This window comes from Phlebotomus argentipes, unplaced genomic scaffold (assembly GCF_947086385.1).
Source record: "Phlebotomus argentipes unplaced genomic scaffold, Phlebotomus argentipes genome assembly contig_15, whole genome shotgun sequence".
Lineage (NCBI taxonomy): Eukaryota > Metazoa > Arthropoda > Insecta > Diptera > Psychodidae > Phlebotomus > Phlebotomus argentipes.
In genome coordinates, this window is record NW_026776181.1 from 438,771 (window position 1) to 461,613 (window position 22,843).

Below are 22,843 nucleotides of genomic sequence, written 5' to 3' on the forward strand. Positions count from 1 at the left end.
GATCTAACCTCAATCATTTGTTTATGATTGGCGGCTTCGGGAAATTGTGAAAGAAAAACACCCGTGAAAATGTGTGAGGACTTGCTGAATTTCTCTCTAAACGATGTGAAAAAGGACGTTCTGCATGGCATTGTAGAGTGCAACAAGAGAGGGCTGCTGCAGAGCGCCAAATGGCTGGCGGAATTGAACTTTGGAAATCAGAAGGCTGCGGGAGGGAAGGCGAAGCCGGTGCCGCCTCAGCACCTCGTTCTGATGGACACGGGCATTGGAAATAATGAGTATGACGAATACTATCTGGCCAAGGCGTATTTCGACTGTCGGGAGTACGACCGGGCGGCATATTTCACGCGAGAAAGCATCTCGCCGATACCCAAGTTCCTGCACCTCTACTCACGCTACATGGCCAAGGAAAAGAAGAGACTGGACAACATGACAGATAGCTTGAACATGAATGATGCGTCAGAACTGAAAGACTTGAATGAGATCATGGAGGACCTTAAGATTGAGTATAACGAGCGGAAGCTGGATGGTTACTGCCTCTATCTTTACGGCGTGATGCTGAAGAAGCAGAAACTCACTCAAATTGCTCTCACCGTTCTACTAGAGGCGGTTAACCAAGAGCCTCTACTGTGGGCGGCGTGGCTGGAACTCGCTCCACTAATTCCGGACAAAGAAAAGCTGCACTCTGTGAAGCTTCCGGATCACTGGATGAAGAGCATCTTCATTGCTCACACGTACATAGAACTACTGCTGAATGATGAGGGCATTAAAGCCTATCAGGATCTGCAACAGGCGGGCTTTAGTAGCTTTTACATTACCTCACAATTAGCAATAGCGCACCACAATAAAAGAGGTGAGTTTCCGTATCTTTCCCGATCTTCGAATTACTCAAATATACTCATTTTTTCCACTGCAGATGTTGAGAAGGCAATTGAAATCTTCCAACAACTTCAGCAAGAAGATCCTTATCGCCTGGACAATCTGGATATCTACTCAAATCTGCTCTTCGTTAAGGAATTGAAGACAGAGATGGCTCACTTAGCGCACAAAGCGGTGGAGATCAATAAATACCGCCCAGAAACTTGCTGTGTGATTGGCAACTACTACAGCATACGCTTGGAGCACCAGCGAGCCATTTCCTACTTCCAGCGCGCTCTAAAGCTGAATCCGCAGTATCTATCGGCCTGGACGCTGATGGGACACGAGTTCATGGAGATCAAGAACACCAACGCTGCCATCCAATGCTACCGAAAAGCCATAGAAGTCAACGGTCGTGATTTCAGAGCCTGGTATGGCCTCGGCCAGGCTTATGAGATCCTGAAGATGCCCTTCTACAGTCTCTATTACTACAAAACCGCTCAGCAGCTTCGTCCTTACGACAGTCGTATGCTAGTTGCTCTCGGCGAAACCTACGAAAAGCTGGAGAAGAACACAAACGCTCTGCGATGCTACAAGAAAGCCTGCAATGTGGGTGATATTGAAGGCATCGCCCTGCTGAAATTGGGAAATCTTTACGAAAGATTGGCCGATTGGAAAAACGCCATTCCCACATTCCTCGAGTACTGCTCAGATGATCGACCTGTCCTGGACAAAACTTCACTCTATCGAACTTATGTGAAACTCGGGAATTACTATGAGAGCATCGGAAATTACGACGAGGCCGCAAAGTTCGCCTACAAGGCGCTCGAGCATGATGAGACAAAGAACGAAGCCAAATCTCTGCTGAAGACTATTACGAACAAGAGAACGGCAACTCAGATTGTAGCCCAGAGTCCGGAAGCTCCTTCACCCCGGCCAGCGGAAGCCTACACAAGTGAAGTGGTGTACATGGAAGAGAGTGACATGGTGATTGAGAGCAGCATCATAGGAGAGGAACGGCCGATGGAAAGGCCAGCCTTTGATGATAGCAATGAATCCATGTTCACTAACTACTGAGTCTGGTTAATTTTGATAAATAAATTTTTCACTCCACGAACTTCTCAAGTCAATTTAAATAATAAAATATGCTGCTAACTCACATAATGTATGTAAGTAATTGCATTAGTTACTGCGACGTCCCTACGAAGTTGCAGTTTATTTCTTTGCTATTGTGGATGTTTCCTAGGCAACAACGCCAAACAGACTTTCTCTGCAAGAGTCAAAACATAGACCATTATTAGAGTGCTTAAGGAGTTTTGTCGTGAAAGCTTGATCAATGAACGGGGGAGACGTTCAGCAAAAATTCCTTGGGGAGCGCGTGAGCGCGGTGGAGAAGCAATTCAGCGATTTGAGTCAATCCCTTTCGGCGATGATGAGGAAGAGCGCCCGTCTTCGAGATAAAACAGACGAGTTCGCCCAAATGCTCCGCCTTCACGGTTTCGCCGAGAAGGTCTGCACAAAGTGGAGCCAGGGCTTCTTGAATCTCTCCAACGCCCTAACTCTGTTGGCTGACGCTCGGGACATGGAAGTGAAGCGACTGGAGAGAAAATTGCTCCCGGACATTGTCCAATACGATGCCATTTGCAGAACTGTGAGGGATGAAGTGAAGGTGTCCGGAGCCTTGCGCCAGAGAAGTTTTGCAGATCCCAAGGTCAGTGACTTGGGAGAACTGGCTGAGTCTTTCGAGAAGCGTCGACTAAACGATACTCGCCGGATTTTTCTGGAGTTCCTAGCTATCGAACTGGCGATGCACGCTAAATCCACTGAGGTACTCAGTGCAGTGTATCAAGATGTTATGGAGATTGACGATGAGGCGAATCTTGAGGAGTTCAGAGAGAAAATGAATAGCCAAGAACCTTCTGAGGGTGTTTTGCTACAGAAGATTCGCTCCCAGTCGATGGGGGCTCTAAACTATTCAGCAAAGAGACAGACTCAACCAACTCTCGTTACTCCCAGAGAATTGGTGACGGATTCGGAAACTCTTAAGAGCGCCAGAAAGTCTGAGACTCTCAATAAAGCTGCTTCTCTGGACGTTCTTCAGTGTAACGAGTCAATTTTCGGCTCAGAATCAGACTCAGGAACTTCAGAACAAGAGGATGAAGTCACTGTTGATCCCAGATCTGAGAAATTCAAGTCCAAATTGGCCCAATTGATAAGAAAGCCCTAAGAAAGGTCATTTACTGCGGCTTGTTTAATCAATAAAAGATATATCGAACAAATAATCCTAACTAGGCGTTTCTCATCCGCAATCCTCATTACCCATGCAAATTCTTCTACTCAGAGACATTTTATTATCTCTATTATTCAGAGGGTGGATACAAATAGATTACCTGGTGTGCTTCCTAATCAATGCCTTCCACTTTAGAGCCTTCGTTAGTTTGGTTCCTGGGTTAGTAACGTACAAAATGATAGCATGTTGAGCAGGTGATTGGGTGAGAAGCCGAGTACGGTGGAGTGTTCGCATCTTTGTCCAGGGGGCACTCCTGGTCAAAGGTCTTACTTCTCCGGACCCTCGACGCCTGCTTGAGTCATCAGATCTGCTATGCTCTTCTCCAGGTCATCAATGCGATTCCCCATATCATCGATCCGGGAAATAATCTGGTCCGACATGGACTGGAATTTGTCCTGTACATTCTGCAGGAGGTTCTGCACCTGAAAACACCCACAAAACATCAGTCTAGGCGGATCTCCCATGGGGAATATAAGGAATACTCACATAAATTGTCAGCTCGTGCATGTTTTTCGGGTCGGCATTGCTGTTGAGGGAATAATTCTGCTCAATATCACTGTCTATCTCGGATTTGATGTCCGACATGCTGAATTTGCACTGGGAAATTTACCAAACAAACACGCCTTCGAGATGAGATGCAAATTTTACGTGAGTCTTTCGAGGTTTGAATGAATTTCTGAGGTTTGTACAAAATCACACGGCCGCCAACGTGCAAATGATGATGTCCCAAAGTCAGCGATTTCTCGCTAAATCCTCATTCGACCCCATTGCAAATCATACCGCGCTAAAACCGCTAAGAATATTATTCGTGTGATCATCTCAAATATCTCATTAAATCCGTATAGTTTATATTTTCGTAATAGATTTGATCATATTTTAATGTTCTCCTGAATCAATCGTTTTACCTTCAATTTAGAGACGTGGCGTGATAATTGGAAGAGGTGCAGGTGCAGACACGTTCGAAGTATCCCACACATCCGACTTGTATCCGACAAGATGAAAGAGAGAGTGGACGAATTGTTATAGGGATGAAATGTCAGAGAAAATCGAGAAAATCTTGAGTGTCAAGTGTTTTGTTTATATTTTGCACAGCTCGCAAAAATGGACATAGAAAATGATTTGGAGGAGCAGTTGACCAGTTATCACATTTGCAAATTGCCTACAAGTGCGTCCAGTTCAGAGACGCCCACCAGTACAGAATCTGACTCAGTGCCGGCGCGAAAGAAGGCGAAGATAGCAGATACCACAAATAGAGTTCCAATTGGAGGCATCGGGCTGCCCGGAAAAGCGTCCAATGGGTCCGACTATCGATTGGAGGTTTTCACTGTGGAGAGTGCCCAGCAATCTCCACCGCTGACCCTCCAGGACTCGCCCGAGAGAACGAGAGGACACGTAGTTAACACAGGGTCAGAGATAACTGTGCTTGCTGGCGAGAGCCCAAAAGTCTGGTATCAACTCCCGGCGTTGGCGCCGTTGACACAACAGATAGAAACACCTGCTTTACCACCCACGCGCGTTTCTGCGCGAGTAACGAAGGGTCAAACCCCACTCAGGCTACTTGACTTGCCGGACAAAGCCCCGGTTCCTGTAATTCAGCATCCGCCTGGGCCACAAGTGCAAACTTCTACGGGAAAATCTCAGATAATAAGACAAAGTGCCGCTTTGGCTTCTCCAGTGGTGTCGAACCCTGTAGTTATAAAGATCGAGGATGACGATGAACAACCTGCCGCACCAGCAAACGCCACTGTGCAGCCGGTCGTCGAAGCTCCTCGGCATGTAATTAAACTTTTAACGAGTGTGCCTGGTAAGAAGAATCCTCTACTCCTGTAGCTTCTAAATGATTCTGATTGCTTTCTTTCCAGTGTCTAAGTACCCTTGTGAGTTCTGCGGAACCACTTTCACGTTATGGAATCAGCGAGAAAACCACATGAACAGCCAGCACAGAATTAACGGGCTATTCACCTGTTTCGTATGCCAACAAGCCGCCCGAGAGTACTACATTACCAATGCAGCCATCTTCAGCACTCCGCACTACCACTTTCTTCAGGCCCACTTGGCGGACTCACATAAGATCACGGGACAACCGAGAGGGTTCCAGTGCCCCTATTGCTCACTACATCCGGCAAACTACGAGGCTCTCGTGAAGCATCTCACATCGGTTCACGATACAAGTGCTCTAGGGGTAGGTTTGAAGACAAGATCTGAATAACATTCTCTCTAATTTTGCCTCCTTCTTGCAGAGCTCTCTGTTGCTGGTCAATGTTCTCGAAGATCGCATTGATGAATGAAGTAAGAAATGGGGATGTAAGTGAAAAAGGCTTTTATTTGATGTCCAGCTTACAAGCATGTTGCCATCAAGGGAGCCAAATTCTCAAACTCAATCTTCTCCGTAATGTTTTTCGTCTTAATGTTCTCATCCTGATTGGCCACAAATACGAGATCTCCCTGATCTTTCCATCCATACTTCTTCACCCACAATGCCAATGTGTGATCATCGATGTCGCCCAAGAGACGATACAAGTATTCCTTCTCAATGCTCTGGAACGTGATGCCCACAACATGGCAAACAAACTTCCTGATAGAATCAAAGAAGCCGGTGATTTTCCGGAACAAATCCGGGCAGAGCTTCACGCGTGCCCAGAACATGGCGAAATCGCACTGTTCAAGAATGTCCACGAGGTGCATGATCTCCTTTACAGTCTCATCCTGAGTCTGGGCGGGCAGCAGCAGACACTTGCACAGTACAAAATCCGTGTGCGGGAGATTCGTCAGAGCCTTCAGTAGTATCAAGTAGGTGATATCCAAGTTGAGGAGGTGAGGATTGAACTGGTACAGCTTTAGCACTGCCAGATTTGCTTCCAAATCGTACGTGTTGTCTTTCGCCTGGTCTTCCACGTATTTCTCAATCACTTTGAGATGTTCCGGATTGTATCTACAAAGCCATGACGTTTACAATGTGGCATATGCAGTCAACTTTCGCTTATTATTGCCATTCCCTTACCTTTCGATGCTTTTCAGCATATCAGCAATGGTTATGGTCTTCTCTTCTTCCATTTTCACAATACTTTGGGACTCCTTGATTCCGATGAGCACAATAATCCAATAAAAACAGAGACACTACGGAAGCCACACCGCAAAGAAAGTAGGGTTATAATACTGAGCTACTCAGAAAGTCAAAAAGAGCGATTTATAACAGTTTTTCTCTCGACTCAGCGACTCTGTTCTAAAGAGCGGGAAATCAAATAGATAAAGTGCGCATATTCGATTTCTCATTGCAGAACAATTTCTTGTTAATTCATTTCCAAAAAGAAAGAATCTCATGAAACCTGTAAACACAATAAACAAAAATTGACAAAAAGCATAAATCAGTGATCAAATCTTAGACTAAATTTTTTTACGGTGCATAAATGAAGAGGAATACAATATTGCTTTTGGACATATCCAGAGAAACAAGAACGGTGAAAAAGAGTTACCTATTAGTTTAGTCTAACGAAATTTTATTATTACCTTTAAGTCATTCAATCCATTAAAGTTCGCAAAACTTGCGACTGAAGACAGAAATACTCTTTCAACCTAGTAGTAAATGAGCGGAATATTTTTACAAACATGTGGATAAAATGTTGTGTTGTACTTTTTGGGAATTTCTGGTCTTTGACTTCACTATATAGAGTACTTTGTGTACTTTCCGTGCATCAGCAAACAAAATAAACCACTTGGTTCACAATAAAACACATTTGCTGCGTAGTGTGACGAATTCGCGTTGTGTGTGAAAGTCTTTTGCAATTTAACCCATTTGATGTGCTTCTCACTTGCATAATAACGAGGTAATCTTTTTTAGTCCTTCAGCTTAAGATTGTGGTTGTAGATTGATTTGGAACTTGTGCCAAAGTACCCGAACAATGCTGTGCAAAAGGGAAGAAACCACCTACTCACGCTCTCTCTAATATAACAATAGGGAAACAATTATCATCATCCACTTATTGAGGCCTTCGTTGAGAATAATGTTCGGAATAATGTGATTGTTTTGATATGCGATACCCGAATTGTGTGATGCTTCGGTGCAGTGACAAAACATCCCCTTTTCAGCTTCCATCAGCAACTGACTGCTGATGGAGGGTGGAGAGACCCTTGCTGTTCCCGATGAAAAGCCGGAAAATTCAATAAGGATTTTGACGGACACTTAGGGAGGGTAATTTTCCAGGGAGAGACACAAATTGACTCATCGAGTTAAGTGTAAATTGCCCGAGACTTTCATTGTAAGTCAATCGGTCAGATTATGTAAATTTAACCCGTAATTGTGCAATGAATTTCACGGTGATACTTTTTGTTTAATCGCCTCAAGATTTCCAATATACACCACTTGGAATTCTTCAATGGCAGAAAAGGAGTTTTTAGTCAAAAATCTGATAATTACCACATGTTTTGTTTTACATACACAAAATAGCACTTTTTGATGTCGAAAGGCCAATTACGGAAATTAGTTAAAATAAAAGGGAACTGAAATTGTGTACATTTTCTCTAATATAAGGAAAATCCCAAATTTCATGTACATTTATAACCATTTTTTTTATAGGTATGACGGAAATATTGAATTTTAACGCAAATCCACAGTCTACTAGTGATTCGCTGCAGAACTATCCGTTCATCTTCAAATAATAAAGCTATTTAATTATCCTACTTTCAATATTCGTTGGCTAACTTGACATTACAATTCTTAAGCAATTATTCTGGACCTCGCATTGTTCACAACCGCGTGCCGTGCAGTGTTTGTGGCCGATCTATTTCTCACTGTTTTTGCTTGTCGAATCAATTTTCTTTCTGTTTCATATCCCACAAATTTAAATTGCATTAAACGCCTTAAGGTGTCATGCAGAATCCAATATTGGAAATTTCAGCGTCATATCAATAGCTCTCCGCACTTTCAACACTCTCTTTGGCAACTGGTGTTGGTCACTCTGTTGGAAAGATTTTGCTATTCGGATGGACAAAAAGCCGTGTAACACATTTATTGGTGCAATTGATCTCTGTAGAGGTGTGTTGTCACCTGTATGGCCGTGGCGGACGTATAAATAGTTTGGCGGATTGGATGAGGAAGGCAGTCAAGTTTGTGGTTCCAGTGGAGACGGGCATCGAAGGAATACCTGTGTTCAAGTGGAGTTTACTGTGTTCAGGATGGTGCGGAATTTCTGGGTGTGGCAGCTCCTCGCCGTGAGCTTGGTTATCTCGGTGTGTTATGCCGGAGGCCATGGCGGGCATGGGGGTGGAGGAGGTGGTGGCGGTCACGGTCACAGCAGCAGCTTCGATGAGGGCGGCGGAAGTGAGCACGGGAGCGATCATCACTCCGATCACGGGTCCAAGGGTGGCAAGAAGTACGACTCTGGCCATCACTTCGACAAGGGCGAGAAGGGCAGCTATGGAAAGGAGGAGGACTCCGGTCACTACGGCGAGGAGGGCAGCCACAAGAAGTCCAGCTACGACGAGGGTGATGAGCACGGATCGCACCATGAATCAAAGAAAGGCTCCAAGGGTGGTAAATTCGGCCACAAGAAGGGACACAAGAAAGGTTCGGAGACATCAGGATATCACCACAAGTCGGGCAAGGACAAATATCACAAGGAGCACAAATTCTACGATGAGGCTCACAATGAAGGCAAACACTCCAAACATGGAGGCTTCCATGAGCACCACCACAAGAAGGGTGGAGACCATAAGAAGGGAGGCAAGCATGAGTCCGGATTCGCGGAGGGACACAAAGGCAAGAAGGGTCACCACGATAAGGGACATTATGACGATGGGCACAAAGGTGAATATTTTTTGAGTTATCATGAAAACTGTTATTACCATCAATCGATCGGATCTTTCCAGGTTACAAAGGACATCACGGACATGAGTCTCACCACTCTCACCATGAGGATCACGGCAAGAAGGGCGGTTCTTCCGGAGGAAGCGAACACGGTTTCAAGCACGGTCACGGTGGTGGTGGTGGCGGCGGTGGCGGTCATGGTCACCACTAAACTCAATCTCTGCCAATTTCATCAGTGATACCGAACCATCCAACACAAACCTGACCTTAGATGGGAGTGATAATGTGACTACCTGTACATTAGATAGACCAATTTACTCTTTCCAATAAATTAAGTCAATAAAATTTATACCATTTTACTCCGCCATGTTTCTTCTTGAAGAGGTAAAAAGGCCAGCGTCTGAGGAGATGTGGAAGTGAGTAGAAAAAGAAGCGTATGAATCTAATATGAGCCTAATCTTCTAAGGAAAGCGGACTTTGATACTTTGGGTATGGGATTTTAAAAGAACAAATTACCAACTTGTAAGGATGAATGGCTTCTAAAGTAGGACTTAAGTAAATTATAATATCATTAAGTTGTTTTCTCATGGTGAAACTAACCCCTTCAGAAAATTACTTGAGATGCTTAGTATGTTGAGTAGCTGAAAAGGAGCAAAGATAATTCTCATAAGTCGATTTACTCTATTCACCTCAAGTACGGCAAATGACTCTAAGTTTTCTGTAAAATTTTTGCCGAAAGCACTTTTCTGACCGCGGTTTTGCTATTCCAAGAAGATTAGGCTATTATACTTAAGAGAGAGAGGCTGATAAGGAAGGTGAAATAGTGAAAAGTTCATCAACAATAAAGTGATGAACACAGACAGCATAACATTGCAGATATCAGTGATAGACATAGACATCTCTTTCCCACGTCGAGTCAGAGCGGATGAGCATCAATTTCGAAGCTCCGCCTTCCATGCTGAAAAGTTACTCAATGGTAAATACATATTACATGAAAATACTACATCTCTCCATGACTGTCCGTGTAGCATCAATCCTATTTGAGTGCATAATAAATATGTCCCCTTTTTCATCACTTTTCACTCCTGCTCTCTCGCACCCTTTCCCCAGGGATGAAAGCCACCCTCTGCCCGAGGTCCTCGAGGGCACAGGCGTCATCATCTCTCCCAAACACTCACCCAACAAGATGGTGATACAATCTCCACTTAATAACGGATGAATGGGGAAAAAGTAATTTCGTTAATGGTGATTTTATTCATGTCAAAAACAGATTTGTCCTTTTTCACGCTTTGCTGTATTATAATATCACCATTTGACATCCCTATTAAATCCTCTCTCTCTCCCTCTCCCGCTCTCTCTCTCTCTCTCTCTCTCTCTCTCTCTCTCTCTCTGAGGCATTGGCAAATATTTTTCACCTTTCCTAATTCATTATACTTATCGCAAAGCTAGGGATTTTTTTCCTTTTGAAAGCAACCTCAGGAGAAACTGCATACACATTAAAAAGATAGAAATTTTAGCACTCCGTAATTCCTATTATACACATAAAATAATCAAATCTGTCTTTTTGTACCAGAAGACTAGTAGAAAATCAGGAACACAAACAATTTTCATAGTTAGGCTGATAATTTTATTATCAATCGCAGAGTTGCTTTCTTAACTTTGTATTTTAATCATTACAATTATATGTGGATTTGCATTAAATTCGAACAACAAACTTACGAGTTACTAATAGAAACGTTTTCTCATATATACAACGACTATGACTTACCAACAACTCGTATCAGAATAAACTTCTGAAGCCAAGCATATAATTTATTTTCCTAAAATCGTATCCTCACATTGCGAGACAGTTGAAAAATCCCAGCTCAGCGTAAGCTGAGCAGAGCTGTTTATTTATGTTTTTAGAAACTTACAATCACTCCTTTTTATTAATAATTTTTCTTCTCTTGTTTTCTAAATCCACATCTCCAGTTCTTCATTCACGAATCATTTTTCCAAATCCAACATAGGCTTGGTGATTCTTCGTTGCCATAGTTAGAATAGGCTTACCAATTGATTTGGTGTGTTTTCAAAATCATGGAACATTATATAAAATTGGCATGAAAATGGAGGATAAAAGCTAAAGCGAACGGACGAAAAGGAGGCTAAAGTATATTAAATATTTAATTCTCTCCTTGTGTATTTGTTTTAGGGTATAGATTTGTCTTGACAACTTTTCATCATTGATGGCTTTTCAGATTGGCTACACATTATCCAAACATACCTCGCTCGGAGAGTTTGCCAAGGAGACTTGTAAGACCCACATATGCTGTGACTGAGCTCGTGTGGGCTGAGTTTGGGCAATATTTGGCGAAAGTTTGATTGATTCCTTAAATTCTTAATGGATTTCGCAGGAACACACCGGGGGAGATGCGTGGAAGTCAGATGGTGTGCTCCAGTTCAGCCCGCGGTGGCCTGGAGTGGGTGGCATGGAGCGATAATCCATTGGTTGCTTGTTTGCCGAAAGCGTAGCGCTCCGGCACCGGGAGAAGGGTATTAATTTTGATATTATAGAATTAAATGGTGCAAATCCTAAGCACCGCCTCCACAATCTCACCAGCCGAATGATGCGCCACCATTGGAAATGCATGGCTTACAGAATCTCTTGGCCCGAGCCTCTCTCTCGCTGCATAGCTCAAGCCTGTGCTACCCCTCTTGCCGGCTCCCTTGGAAATAACACAATCGGAAGTACAAATCTCCGCTGTTTGGGTGGAGTCTAATGCATCCCTGGGCCGAACCACTGGCTGTCCCTTTCGCGCGCACTGTTGAAAGAGATGAGACGGACGTGGTGCTGGAATGTCGGCTATGCTCGACTGCAAATATTCACAGAGTGAAACTCTCCTCCAATTTAATAATAGCACAATCTTCTTTCGTCCACCGCGCGATTGAGTCGGATCGTGGGAGCTTTTTGCCATTAGGACGCCCTCAATCGTTATTCCTGGCATCCAGTGGGGAATTAACCTATAAGTGAAGGAGTGTGAATGAAAAGTGAATTTTCCTCATTTCTGTGATTTCGAGATTTTAATATTTCCCAATTATTTATGGTGGGAATATTAAATGTGTGAAGCTCAGAGACAAGAATTTCACTATAGCGTGGGAAAACAGTGAGGGATTTGAGGCTAATTCCTAGTGGTACGCAATATTCCACCATTCTGAGTTCACTGTGGCCATTTGGGCTCACGACGAAGCCCGAGTATCTGTCTCCGGCCTCACAGAGTCCCTGCAGTCTCACACCGTCGCCGCCCTCGTCCTCAGTGTCAATGGTAGAGACCACCACATCGCCGGGTATTCGGACCTGTGGGAGTCCCATCGTGGCTCCCATCACGGATTCTGCCTCGCCCACCAGTTATCTCACCACGGCGATGTTGCTGGGAGGTCAAGGATGCGGTTACTTGGGCCAGAGACTCCACTTCAAGCCAGACCGCCCAGACCAGACAGTCGTGCAGAGTCATACACCCTCGTCCAGGGTGTCGGGGTCATCATCAACATCCCTCTTCACTATCGACAGCATCCTAGCCCAGAAACCATCGCACAGTCCCACAAACTCCCCACCAGCAACTTCCGTGGGCAGCAGTCCACTTCGACACCCCGCCATGCTTCATCCCTCGAGACTGCACTTGGGACATCTGGCCGCCGCAGCGGCGAGCGGATTCGGCGCCACATCAGACTTCCTGGGTACGCATCTCCCCATGAAAAGAGAATGAATTTACGTAATTTTGTGCCCAAATATTATCGTAAATTATGATAATGCATAGCAATCATCCGTATTTTCCTCACTACCCTTTTCTCATTTTTCTCGTGGATTTTTACTCTCATGCTTTGCGTATTTTCCATCGCGAGGGTGGATATATTTTCGGTGACCAGACTACTCTATATATCACGTTGAAAAAGAAAAAAATGCCAGATCAAGAAGTTAAGACTAAGATCTCAGTTTAGATATCAATATTAAAATTTCTTGAATGTTATTCCTGTTATTCTTGTTATGTAGGAATTTGGTTGTTTATCATTGAGGTGAAAGGTGTGTTTCCACGCCTGATCACTTATGTACTATCTCGGTGCAGTGATTAAAAGTATAAATAATGCCTGAAAATCTTTTGAATGTCATAGCTTAAGTTCTCCTGGATTGTTGTATGTGGTCTGGTTCCCTTTGGTAAAAGGGAGTCTTTTCACCGACACCATCATACCTTGAGAATTCACCTCGGAGGATTTTGTACTCTTTGGCAATGTAAAAATGTAAAACATACATATTTAAAATCTTACTTGCGGAAAAATCCTGAGAGGTCTTTTGAATACATTTTTCCGCAGATTAATTTTTTACGCTGTCTTGGATAGAAGTTTACCACGGGAGAGATTTTGTTATTTTAAGAAGTTGAATGAAATGTGTGGTATATGTGGGCACTGATGGGATGGGATTTTTGCCCTCAAGTGGGATGATTATGTGGGGTGTAAATTCTTTTTTGTGCGTTCCCTCTCCTCTTGAGTGTAGAGATTTTTATATTTTGATAAGAACATGAGAATCCCGCCGGGAGAAGAGGGGGTGTCGGTTCTCCTTTCGCCCGCAATTTGTACACACAAGAGGGTGTATTTAGAGAAGATTTCTGCCAGGTCGTCTGGTTGCAAAATGATGCCATGTTTATTTAGAATTAATCCGTGAGATTTTGCCGGTTTTCCACCACCAATTCTCGCACTTATCAATTTAAAATTGCTCTGATTATGGTTTTTGCTTGCGTATAAGCAGGAGCAAATCTGTTTTCATGGGATTGAAACGTTGGATAATGTATTTGATTCACATGAGAATTCCCTTTAGCGCCAAATAATAGCAAATTATTATGACACAGAATGTTTTCACGTTTTTCCTCTCAGTATGTTAGTCGTGTGTAAACGATTTCTTTTTATTGAATAAGCAGGAAAAATCACAATTGCTTTTGTTATACTTGCCCTCCACCATACAGGGAATATTCAACCGACATAAGAACACAATCCTTAGGAAAATTCAATGAATCGTTTATTTAAATCGGCAAATAAAAACAGTGAAACCATACGCGATGTTGTATTTATTATTCCTCGTTGGGATGATTATGCATGGTAGCATCCAGATATGCGTATTGTGAGATGAGAAACCTTAAAAATTATTCTTTAGCAAAATTTACCATAAGCACATGAGGAAAAATGAACTTTCCCTCCGTCAAACTCACACGAATTTAACCCCATGACATGCTGAATGGGAACATTTCGATGGTGAATAAGAATCTCCCACCCTCTCGCATTGAATATTATCTCCCCATGAATGAAGCATTTTAAATGCAAAAGAAAACAGTATTGGTTAATTGAATAACAACCATCTGCCCTTGGAAATCCTTTGGTAAGAGGCTGACGAGACGGTGTGGAAAAAATCAGAACGATAGGAAAATACATGCTGGAGAGATTCCACTAAAAGCATCTCTCTAAGGACTTTATTCTTTTATCTATACGCCCTTGTTAGTTCTTTTCTCCTTGGGTTCTCGTCTAAATGTGTTTGCATGGGGATTTGTTAGTCCACTGTAGAGTAAACAAACGGGAAATCATCCAATACGTTCATCCCTTAAATATTTTTATTTTGTTCTCTTTTAGTGGCATATCCAAGTTTCTACCCAAATTATATGCACGCAGCGGCAGTGGCTCACGCTGCTGCTACCCAAATGCAAGCTCACGCCTCGATGAGTCACCACGGTGGACTTGGGGGGCCTCCGCCAAAGCGGAAACGACGCCACAGGACGATCTTCACGGAGGAGCAACTGGAGCAATTGGAGGCGACTTTCGAAAAGACTCACTATCCTGATGTCGTCCTGCGGGAGCAATTGGCACTTAAAGTGGACCTCAAGGAGGAAAGAGTTGAGGTAAGTTAAGAATTATTTTTTCATCTTTACATCATCCTAAGTCAATCATGTTGAGATTCCTAAGCCGTGACGGATATTACAAGAGGACATTCCATCTCGCTGGTCAATAGTGAAGGAAAGAACTACCTGAAAGAAAGATGAGTTTAATACTAATAAGCTACTGTTTAGCTGAGCAAACAAGACATTTGTGTCCCCACTTGAGCTCTTCTAACTCGTTCTTGCGTATTCCAAGCTGACCAGGGTGAAGAAAAATATTAGACAAATCACCAGAGTCGCTCGATGGCACACCTCAAGTGAGAATAAGTGCAACTAAATATAAATTCATTCATTCTTTCTCATTTACCAGCTCGAGTGGTTATTAAAGATGCGCATTGTGAAAATTGAGAGGCCACTCATCTTCACTATACACTGCGTAGGTCTGGCTGAGGCTCTAAATGAGAGGAAGACTTGTTTTAAGAATGAGAAATGGATTAGGTGTATTTATAATTCTCACCCAAATGACAACACTATGTGTGGTCACTTGTCCGCTGCAGAGTGGCTGGAAATATGATGTCTCATCTCACTACTTGACTATAACTTGCAAAGTTATGCTTACATTGTCTTTATAAAGGTAAGAGCAGATATTGTATGTATTAAGATTGAGGCAGTATCAGACAAAATGTTTTTCGGAGTCAAGGATTCAAATCGGGTTGCGATTTTTACGAATTTGGCGTATTCTATAAAAATATAGGTCAGATATAGAGGGGAAAACCAAATAACGATGTTATTGAAAAGATCCGTAACATTTTATCCGATATTCCGTTTAAAAATGCTCTTGTTTAACAATAAATTTTAACGTTCTTCTAATTATTACAAACAGAGATTGTCTTTAAAATATTTTTAAATCATACTTAAGCTGCAGGAAGTGAGAAACATGATCCGTTCAAAGTAACCCACTCTCCCCTAACCATAAATACATATAAGCATCCCTTTTAAGCCGCCGGGAAATAAGTTTTCCACCCTCAAATTTGTCCTTGGGAAATGATAATTAATTACAAATACAATATGTTTGTCACAGAGTGACACTCTTAATATGTCTAATCTTCTTAGCTTTATTATATCAACACCAATTTGTCGCGTTCCCTTTTGAAAGGGGTACAGCTTATTTCATTTCCACGAAAAAGCTTTTAATATACATATGTAAGTTAAAGCATCCATTTTGTAAATGTAAGCAACGTACTAGTTAGAAAATGTTGAAAAGCTCCGCCTTCATTTTCTGACATTCTCATTACAATTCGGCGAGGAATCGCCTGTCCTTCTCCATCCTTTGCAGACATTCGGAAGAGAGAGACATCCATGTGACAATTTGCCAAACAAGTCCCTTCAGCCATCCTCAATTCCACATTTTCGTCTCACTGAACAACAAGCGCTCCCGTGTATAGACAATGAACATGATATTACAACCATGCGGAGACAATAAATATTTCAAGACGAGTCGCAATAATATGTACATAAAGGAGTCATAAGATGTCATTGATGTTTTCCTTTTGCTGCTTCACTCTTAATAAAAATAAATTCAATTTTTTCCCTCGGAAAGTTTCTCATCTCACTACACAATGAGAGAGAGAGATGAAAAGATGGGTTATTTTTGTAAATTTTACATAAAGTTTCTTGTGGACTTTTCTTCTAAAAATACCCTGAAGGAACAAGTTTTGTTCTCTTACGCTCTAATTAAGATAAAAAAAAATTGTGTAATATCTTTTCGGGTAATTTTTCTCACACTCGGTAGTTTCCTTTAGAGCCATTAACTTCACTATGAAGAGAGTATAATGTTTCATACAGTTATATGAACATACATACATATCATAAGTACGGCATCTGCGAAAGCCCTACAATCTGGTGAGACTAAAATCAAAATAGGATCATAATCTAAATATCGAGAGATGGGAAAATATAGACATTCGTCGGAATGTTAGTTGATTTAGTAAATGGAGTAAATGTTATCTCAGTGGGTTTGAATTCGAAATGATACCGACGGATTCTGAATAAATAGCAAATGGATGAATTTATGGTATTTTGCCTTTCCTCGTCATTTCACAATTTTCCCCCATTTTCATCTGCACCCCAAAAACCACAAGAGAACGCCCCTCGCCCGATCCCAACATCTATATAGCTCTCCTACGAGTATATGTATGTGTAATATACATAAGATGTAAATGCTGAGAGGAATAATTTCATCTTCCTTCATTTGTTATTATTATTCTACTTTTCCAGGGCAAAAAGGATATTATGTGTATATATCTGATGGCTGGATATTCAGATGATAGCAGAGTTAATTCATGAATCGGATATCGCCTGAGGAACGATCCTCTTCACTTACTCACCCTTCCAACCACTCTTCCGCCCTCTTCTGCATTTTTTTCTCCTTCACCACTTCATCAGTCAGTCTTTTCACATCATTCATGGTACAGCAGATAAAAATTGTCATCTGCCTTTTGTTTGACTGTGCACTGTCAAATGTCTCTTTGATATTATTTTGATGGTGTATAATTTCGGTAATTTTTCATAATAAATTACAAAATTCCTCCCTCCATTACTCGGCCATCATGGCAGTCTGCAAATTAAGATAACACTCATATCCGGTGGAAGAATAAAATGAAATTTAATCTTATTATCCGGCATGAGAGTTGTGCAAACAGTGCGACTTTTTTCCCGATCAATTTTAGATGAGGTGGTTAAAAAATACAATCCACGGACGAGCCAGAACTGCCAGCAAGAACCTCGCTTAGGGGATGATTTGGCGAAAGCCTCGTTACACGCCCCAAATGCTGATGGTCGGGTCAAATTTTGTGTGTGTATTATACATATATTTTAACCCGACCATCTCATGGAAAGCACAACGTACGGCGAATAGCAGCGCTCGAGCCGTGGACGTCCAATCTCATCACAAATTTATGAAACGATACATGGATTAAACGCAAAGTAATATAATAACGTTTTGCTGATTGAAGGGGTGTTCAGAATACGCTGCACACACGCTGTATTGTGCGCCAATATCTGGGGAAAACTCGCTAAATATGCAACTCCCGCCCGTAAAATTGATAGAATCCCAGAGCGGGGTGCATAATTGGGAATTTATAATAAATTTTCCGGGGATATTTGGTTTTAGAGAGTGCCTAATGTGCTCATATGCAAAGCGGAAATTGATTTTAGTCACCAAGATGAATATAATGGGATAATTAATAGAGTTTAGTTTAATTATGCGGTGATAAGTATTGAAAGTTGTCACCATTCTTCACTTTGCATCATAGTAATGTATAAGCAAAGCGGAAAAGTATGCAGAGAATGACGGTCTCAAATATTAATTTTGCAATATTGTTCAATTAGAAACTTTTGCATTAAGTTTTAGACATGAGGCGAAGCGAAGAGACTTATAAAATGAAATTAAAGTGGATGTTGTGCTTGATCAAAAGGGAGTGAAAAAATCTGTCTTACATTTTCACTCAAATTTTCCTGGCAAAAATAATTAATTTTTAGGAAAATTCAAGTTAAAATTCAAATTAATACAATTTTCTTCATTAATTTACCTTTCGAATGGCAATGTTTCTGAATTACCACAAATTAATTCTGTTCATAACCTGCCATGTCGTAAGCATTGAGACTGTTTTTTGCCACACATCTCAGACTAACTTCTTATTGTTCTCATTCCAGTGCCTCCTTTATCGAATTCAATCTCTTGCGGTTCAAAAATCGCCTTTTTACAGCGCCACCCCCAACCCTGAGGGGTGGCACAAAAATCTGATCATAATATTCTGTGAAATAAAATCTGAAGCTGAAGAAAAAACACGATGAAAAGAACGAGGAGGGCGGATGTGTGTGGATAAAGTTTAAAATAACAATTCCTAATTAAATGATTGCGTGGAGATTCACAATGGGGCGTTATTATAAAGTTGTTTTGTATGAATTTCATCGTATAAAAAGCTGTTGGGCTGGTTGAATGGCAAAAGTGAGGTTGAGGAGGGAAAGAAAACAAAAATTCAATAATCACTTTGCAACTGTTAGATGGCTTCTCATCTGGGTTGTTCGAGTGTTACAATTAAATGTGAGACCAGAATAGTGGTGTGAGGACCGAGGATGGTTTCTTTTGATAATTTTGAAGAAAATTCTCCCACTTTTCTCGACTTTGTTACATTCATTCGCATTTCTTTGTGTTTCCACATTTTCCATTTGTCGCGTTTGCGAAGTTAATTAAATACAGTTATTCACAAAATCGAGATACACACTCTTAGATTAAAAGGCATTACAAATATACATCGCAGCAGTGATATTATGCGCCATCCCTTCGATATCTCTGCCATATTGTACATATTAATTGGTAAACGAATTTGCGTGTCTCTGTTGAAAGGATGACAATGTAATTTTTAACCATTCTTCGAAATGGAAACCTTTGATGTTATTCACAATGTCAAATTAAATTCCCTTTATGCTGGGCATTGATCAAAGGCTTATACCAGTATTTGATGGAAAATGTAACATCATTTGCTACCTGGCTTGGATGCAATGCAATAAATTCCACACTCAAACCATTTGGAGCCTCCCCGTCTGATGGTATCCACGGTAACTCTGCCAGGAGAGGCGTCGTACCAGCATTCGCCCAGATAATGCAAATTTCCCCTCGAGGTGATTGTCTCTTCGCCCAATCTCACTGTCACTCCAAGAGACAATTGAACATTTTGTCTTCTCTCTCTTGCCTTTTTGTTACTTGACTGATGAATATTCCCTATAATGAAGAGTGACAATTTGCAATTTGCTCACATCAAATCTGTGAGAAGGAATAGGATCATATTAGTATTCGAATACACCACCCAATAAATTGCAATTTTCTCGCTAAAAGACCATCTTCAGGCATAGTCCTGGGCATTCCGTATGGAATTAAGAACTTCAGAGGGTGCCGACAAGGGCGGCACGGTCTTAACTTCTCAGACCGCATATGAGTTAATTCATCCGACTTAAGAACATTATTGTGAATGTTTCACGATCCACTCGAGCAATGAAACGACAATTTGTGGACTCTCAAGGACTGGCCTTATCACTTGTTGGTTGTTTCATCACCATTCAAATATTAATCCTCAGCACAACAAATATGTGAACAGGACGTGTGAAGGTGTAAAAGAATAAGTTTTCTTGGCAAACATTTAATTTGAAATATTTATGAGCCCACGGCAATTTAATTATTACTGGTTAGAGAGCACCTGTGACAAAAGCTCCTGTGGGATATTGTGAGGAATAATTTTAGTTTTATCCAACTTATCACCTTCTCATTTTCCCTTCTATTTCACACTCTCCAGCTTAAAACAAGGTTGTATGGGCGAGATTAAATAAATAACAGTGGCTGGTCGTGACATTATTCGTTTATGTATTTGATTAAGCAAAGAACAAATGTATCCAGAATGATGATAATGAAAGTCTTTATGAATATAGCAGAAAAAACTGAAATATGATATTACATTCTTTTGAATTTATGTTTTCTATCTCGAATAGTGACATAACTGCCTAAATCTAGATTTTGCTGAAATATATGTAATGTACAAAAAACGCTTATGAATATTTGCATAACATATTATTATGATAACTGCCACCATTTTAATCACAATGCTTCATTTATTTTTCGGAAAACGAGCATATGTATTTTTTCAAAAAATATGACATTCAGTTTTAATTAAAGATAAACATTATAGGGGAAAACAAAAAAAATCATGTAAAATTTTTAAATTCATGTGTTATGGCTTTATGCGAATTGTCGAATTTGTATACTAATTGTCTCGATTCACAGTCATATAAGACGAGTGTGAGCTGTGAGGACGGTACTTATGGGGCTTTTAGCCCTCATCTTATCCCCGGGTGCAATAACATGTCAAGGTGATGATGGGGAAGAAGTGAGATAGGGAAGGAAGTGGGATTTCCACTAGGGAGGACGGCGAATGCCCCGAGGTTTTCTGGAAGGAATATAAACTCCTCTTTCCACCTAAACTACATGATCAAATGCAAACATTCTAATAATAAAAGCACCGCACAGTTGTGGTTGGAAAATCCTTTTCGAGAGTGTGGGCCTGGAAATTTCTCAGCATCCGCACACTTGAAGTGAGCAGTTTGTGCCATTAGTAATTTATTTTTCGTGTAATGTTTGCTGTTATTTAATTAGGAAAATTGATATATTTAGCTATCCTATACAAACATGCAGGGCGTATGTAGTTAAATTTATTATTATTCAGCCATAAGTGTGCGTAGGGGATGAATTTCCCCCAATGTTGTTTCAGTAAATGCATCCGGGGATTCACCAAGCGACGGAGGTGGAAAAACGGACAAACGCTGGCGGTTTTGAGCAAGTGCGATGTGCACTTACAATGTATAATAAAATGGCCTGCGGGAAAATTAATACGCACAAGCACCTGATTTGTGCATGATAGAGTGTTTAACTGTATTTAAAACTAATAATTCCCACCACCAATTCAGGGGTTTTGAGCGCATATGAGAAATTCCGTAATGAGCGGAATGTTTGCTTATGGCGTGAAAGAACTATAACAACAAAATAATGTAGAATTTTCAACTTTGCCTGCGTTATGCTTTCGGATTAATCATTAATCTATTCCGATTAGGTTGTTTCATCAAATTTTTGGAAAAGAGAAAGCAGAAAAAGAGCGAATGAGGGTGAAATGTGGATGAAAAAGCATCTGGCTGTTTATTTTTGCATGAGAATTCATGTGAAAAATTTGACAAGCTCTCAATCCTTTTTGTGGCCTTTTGTGACTGCACCCGGATTACAAGGGTGGTCTCGTTTAAATCTGCCAGCTCACAAAAATTGATGCCTATTTGGCTGCCTCTCTTACGAGCCTTTCTTCTCACCGAAAACATACACCTTGACAATCAAGGCAAGCAATTTGTCTTCCCACTATGCTGGAGATTATTTACCTTTCCTTGTATCCTTACTCCTCCTCTGGCAACTGGACAAATTGCAAGGATACCATTTCACATAACATGTTGTGCAGCCTCAAGACAAAAAACCAGGAGACATTATTTGCCAGTACTTAAGAAGCTAGCCGGGAAAAGAGCATCCCTTGAGTTCTCTTTTGGCTCGCGGTTAAATTTCTTTTTTTCTTCCATTTCTTCAGGTTTGGTTCAAGAATCGTCGGGCAAAATGGAGGAAGCAGAAGCGCGAGGAGCAGGAGAGGCTGAGGAAGCTTCAGGATGAGCACAGCGGCAATGCTGGGAGTGTCTCTAGTCTCAAAACTGAAGATTTGCCTTCTCCAGTTCTTCCCCTATCCACATCGATTCACAACTTTAGTGATGCTGAAGATTCATCTGACTTGGAAGTTGCCTAAGTTTCTCAAAAGATATCCTTTCATCTTCATAACCTTTGAGTTTTCCCCACTCCCTTCTTTGTCAATCGTCGCTCTTTTCAAGTGAGAATCTTTGTTAGGTAATTAAAATGACCATAGGAAATAAGAGGATATATTTAAAATTCCGCTATAATATTAAATGTGATAAAAGAGACGTAAAAAAATTTTATTTACCACCCGAAGAGACACTGAAAGAATAGATAAATTAAAAGTCATAAGTGTACATTTCACCAAATTTATCACAATTTATTAGTCAAATAGAGTAAACACTACCACTTGTACAGCAGATACTCAGAAATAACTCAATTAAAAAATCTGTATGTTTACTGTAGGAAACAACCATCCAAATAAATACTTTTAGCATTAAATATAATAAATATCATGCAAAACATTAAGTATTGTTTTCTTCTTTGTCACGCACACTGTGTCTGTAGAAGTGGATAATGTTTTCCTGCCACTATGGTGGAAAATAAAGACTCCGACGGCAACTCGTCTGACATAATTGGAGAATGCTATTTGGTGAGAGGGAGCCAACCAGCGTCGTCGCAACGCCATCGCGCAGTTCTTCGTCTGTGCTGACCAAGGATAAAGTTGATATCAT

The 22,843-nt window shown here is 41.2% G+C and overlaps 7 protein-coding genes across 7 annotated transcripts; 5 read left to right on the forward strand and 2 right to left on the reverse strand.

The window, feature by feature from the left end:
* Window positions 1-11: 11 nt before the first annotated feature.
* Window positions 12-1,967, forward strand: LOC132262089 (cell division cycle protein 23 homolog). Its single transcript, XM_059761227.1, has 2 exons — window positions 12-853; window positions 917-1,967. Exons 1-2 carry the CDS (start codon window positions 70-72, stop codon window positions 1,933-1,935), a joined length of 1,803 nt encoding a protein of 600 aa, XP_059617210.1. The 5' UTR covers window positions 12-69; the 3' UTR covers window positions 1,936-1,967.
* A 4-nt stretch (window positions 1,968-1,971) lies between these two features.
* Window positions 1,972-3,096, forward strand: LOC132262091 (CBY1-interacting BAR domain-containing protein homolog). The gene has a single exon (XM_059761229.1). The coding sequence runs from the start codon at window positions 2,195-2,197 to the stop codon at window positions 3,083-3,085; it is 891 nt and encodes a 296-aa protein (XP_059617212.1). The 5' UTR covers window positions 1,972-2,194; the 3' UTR covers window positions 3,086-3,096.
* A 90-nt stretch (window positions 3,097-3,186) lies between these two features.
* Window positions 3,187-3,846, reverse strand: LOC132262093 (heat shock factor-binding protein 1). Its single transcript, XM_059761230.1, has 2 exons — window positions 3,635-3,846; window positions 3,187-3,570 (listed from the first exon to the last, which is right to left on the reverse strand). The coding sequence occupies exons 1-2, from the start codon at window positions 3,731-3,733 to the stop codon at window positions 3,415-3,417; spliced, it is 255 nt and encodes an 84-aa protein (XP_059617213.1). The 5' UTR covers window positions 3,734-3,846; the 3' UTR covers window positions 3,187-3,414.
* An 88-nt stretch (window positions 3,847-3,934) lies between these two features.
* LOC132262090 (uncharacterized) lies at window positions 3,935-5,452 on the forward strand. The gene is made up of 3 exons (XM_059761228.1): window positions 3,935-4,952; window positions 5,011-5,330; window positions 5,389-5,452. The coding sequence occupies exons 1-3, from the start codon at window positions 4,250-4,252 to the stop codon at window positions 5,434-5,436; spliced, it is 1,071 nt and encodes a 356-aa protein (XP_059617211.1). The 5' UTR covers window positions 3,935-4,249; the 3' UTR covers window positions 5,437-5,452.
* Window position 5,453: 1 nt separating this feature from the next.
* LOC132262094 (eukaryotic translation initiation factor 3 subunit K) lies at window positions 5,454-6,336 on the reverse strand. The gene is made up of 2 exons (XM_059761231.1): window positions 6,150-6,336; window positions 5,454-6,080 (listed from the first exon to the last, which is right to left on the reverse strand). Exons 1-2 carry the CDS (start codon window positions 6,200-6,202, stop codon window positions 5,486-5,488), a joined length of 648 nt encoding a protein of 215 aa, XP_059617214.1. The 5' UTR covers window positions 6,203-6,336; the 3' UTR covers window positions 5,454-5,485.
* Window positions 6,337-8,320: 1,984 nt separating this feature from the next.
* Window positions 8,321-9,162, forward strand: LOC132263418 (keratin, type I cytoskeletal 9-like). The gene is made up of 2 exons (XM_059763180.1): window positions 8,321-8,951; window positions 9,014-9,162. The coding sequence occupies exons 1-2, from the start codon at window positions 8,321-8,323 to the stop codon at window positions 9,160-9,162; spliced, it is 780 nt and encodes a 259-aa protein (XP_059619163.1).
* Window positions 9,163-12,230: 3,068 nt separating this feature from the next.
* LOC132262264 (homeobox protein goosecoid) lies at window positions 12,231-22,577 on the forward strand. Its single transcript, XM_059761474.1, has 3 exons — window positions 12,231-12,665; window positions 14,601-14,866; window positions 22,015-22,577. The coding sequence occupies exons 1-3, from the start codon at window positions 12,251-12,253 to the stop codon at window positions 22,222-22,224; spliced, it is 891 nt and encodes a 296-aa protein (XP_059617457.1). The 5' UTR covers window positions 12,231-12,250; the 3' UTR covers window positions 22,225-22,577.
* The last annotated feature ends 266 nt before the right edge of the window (window positions 22,578-22,843 follow it).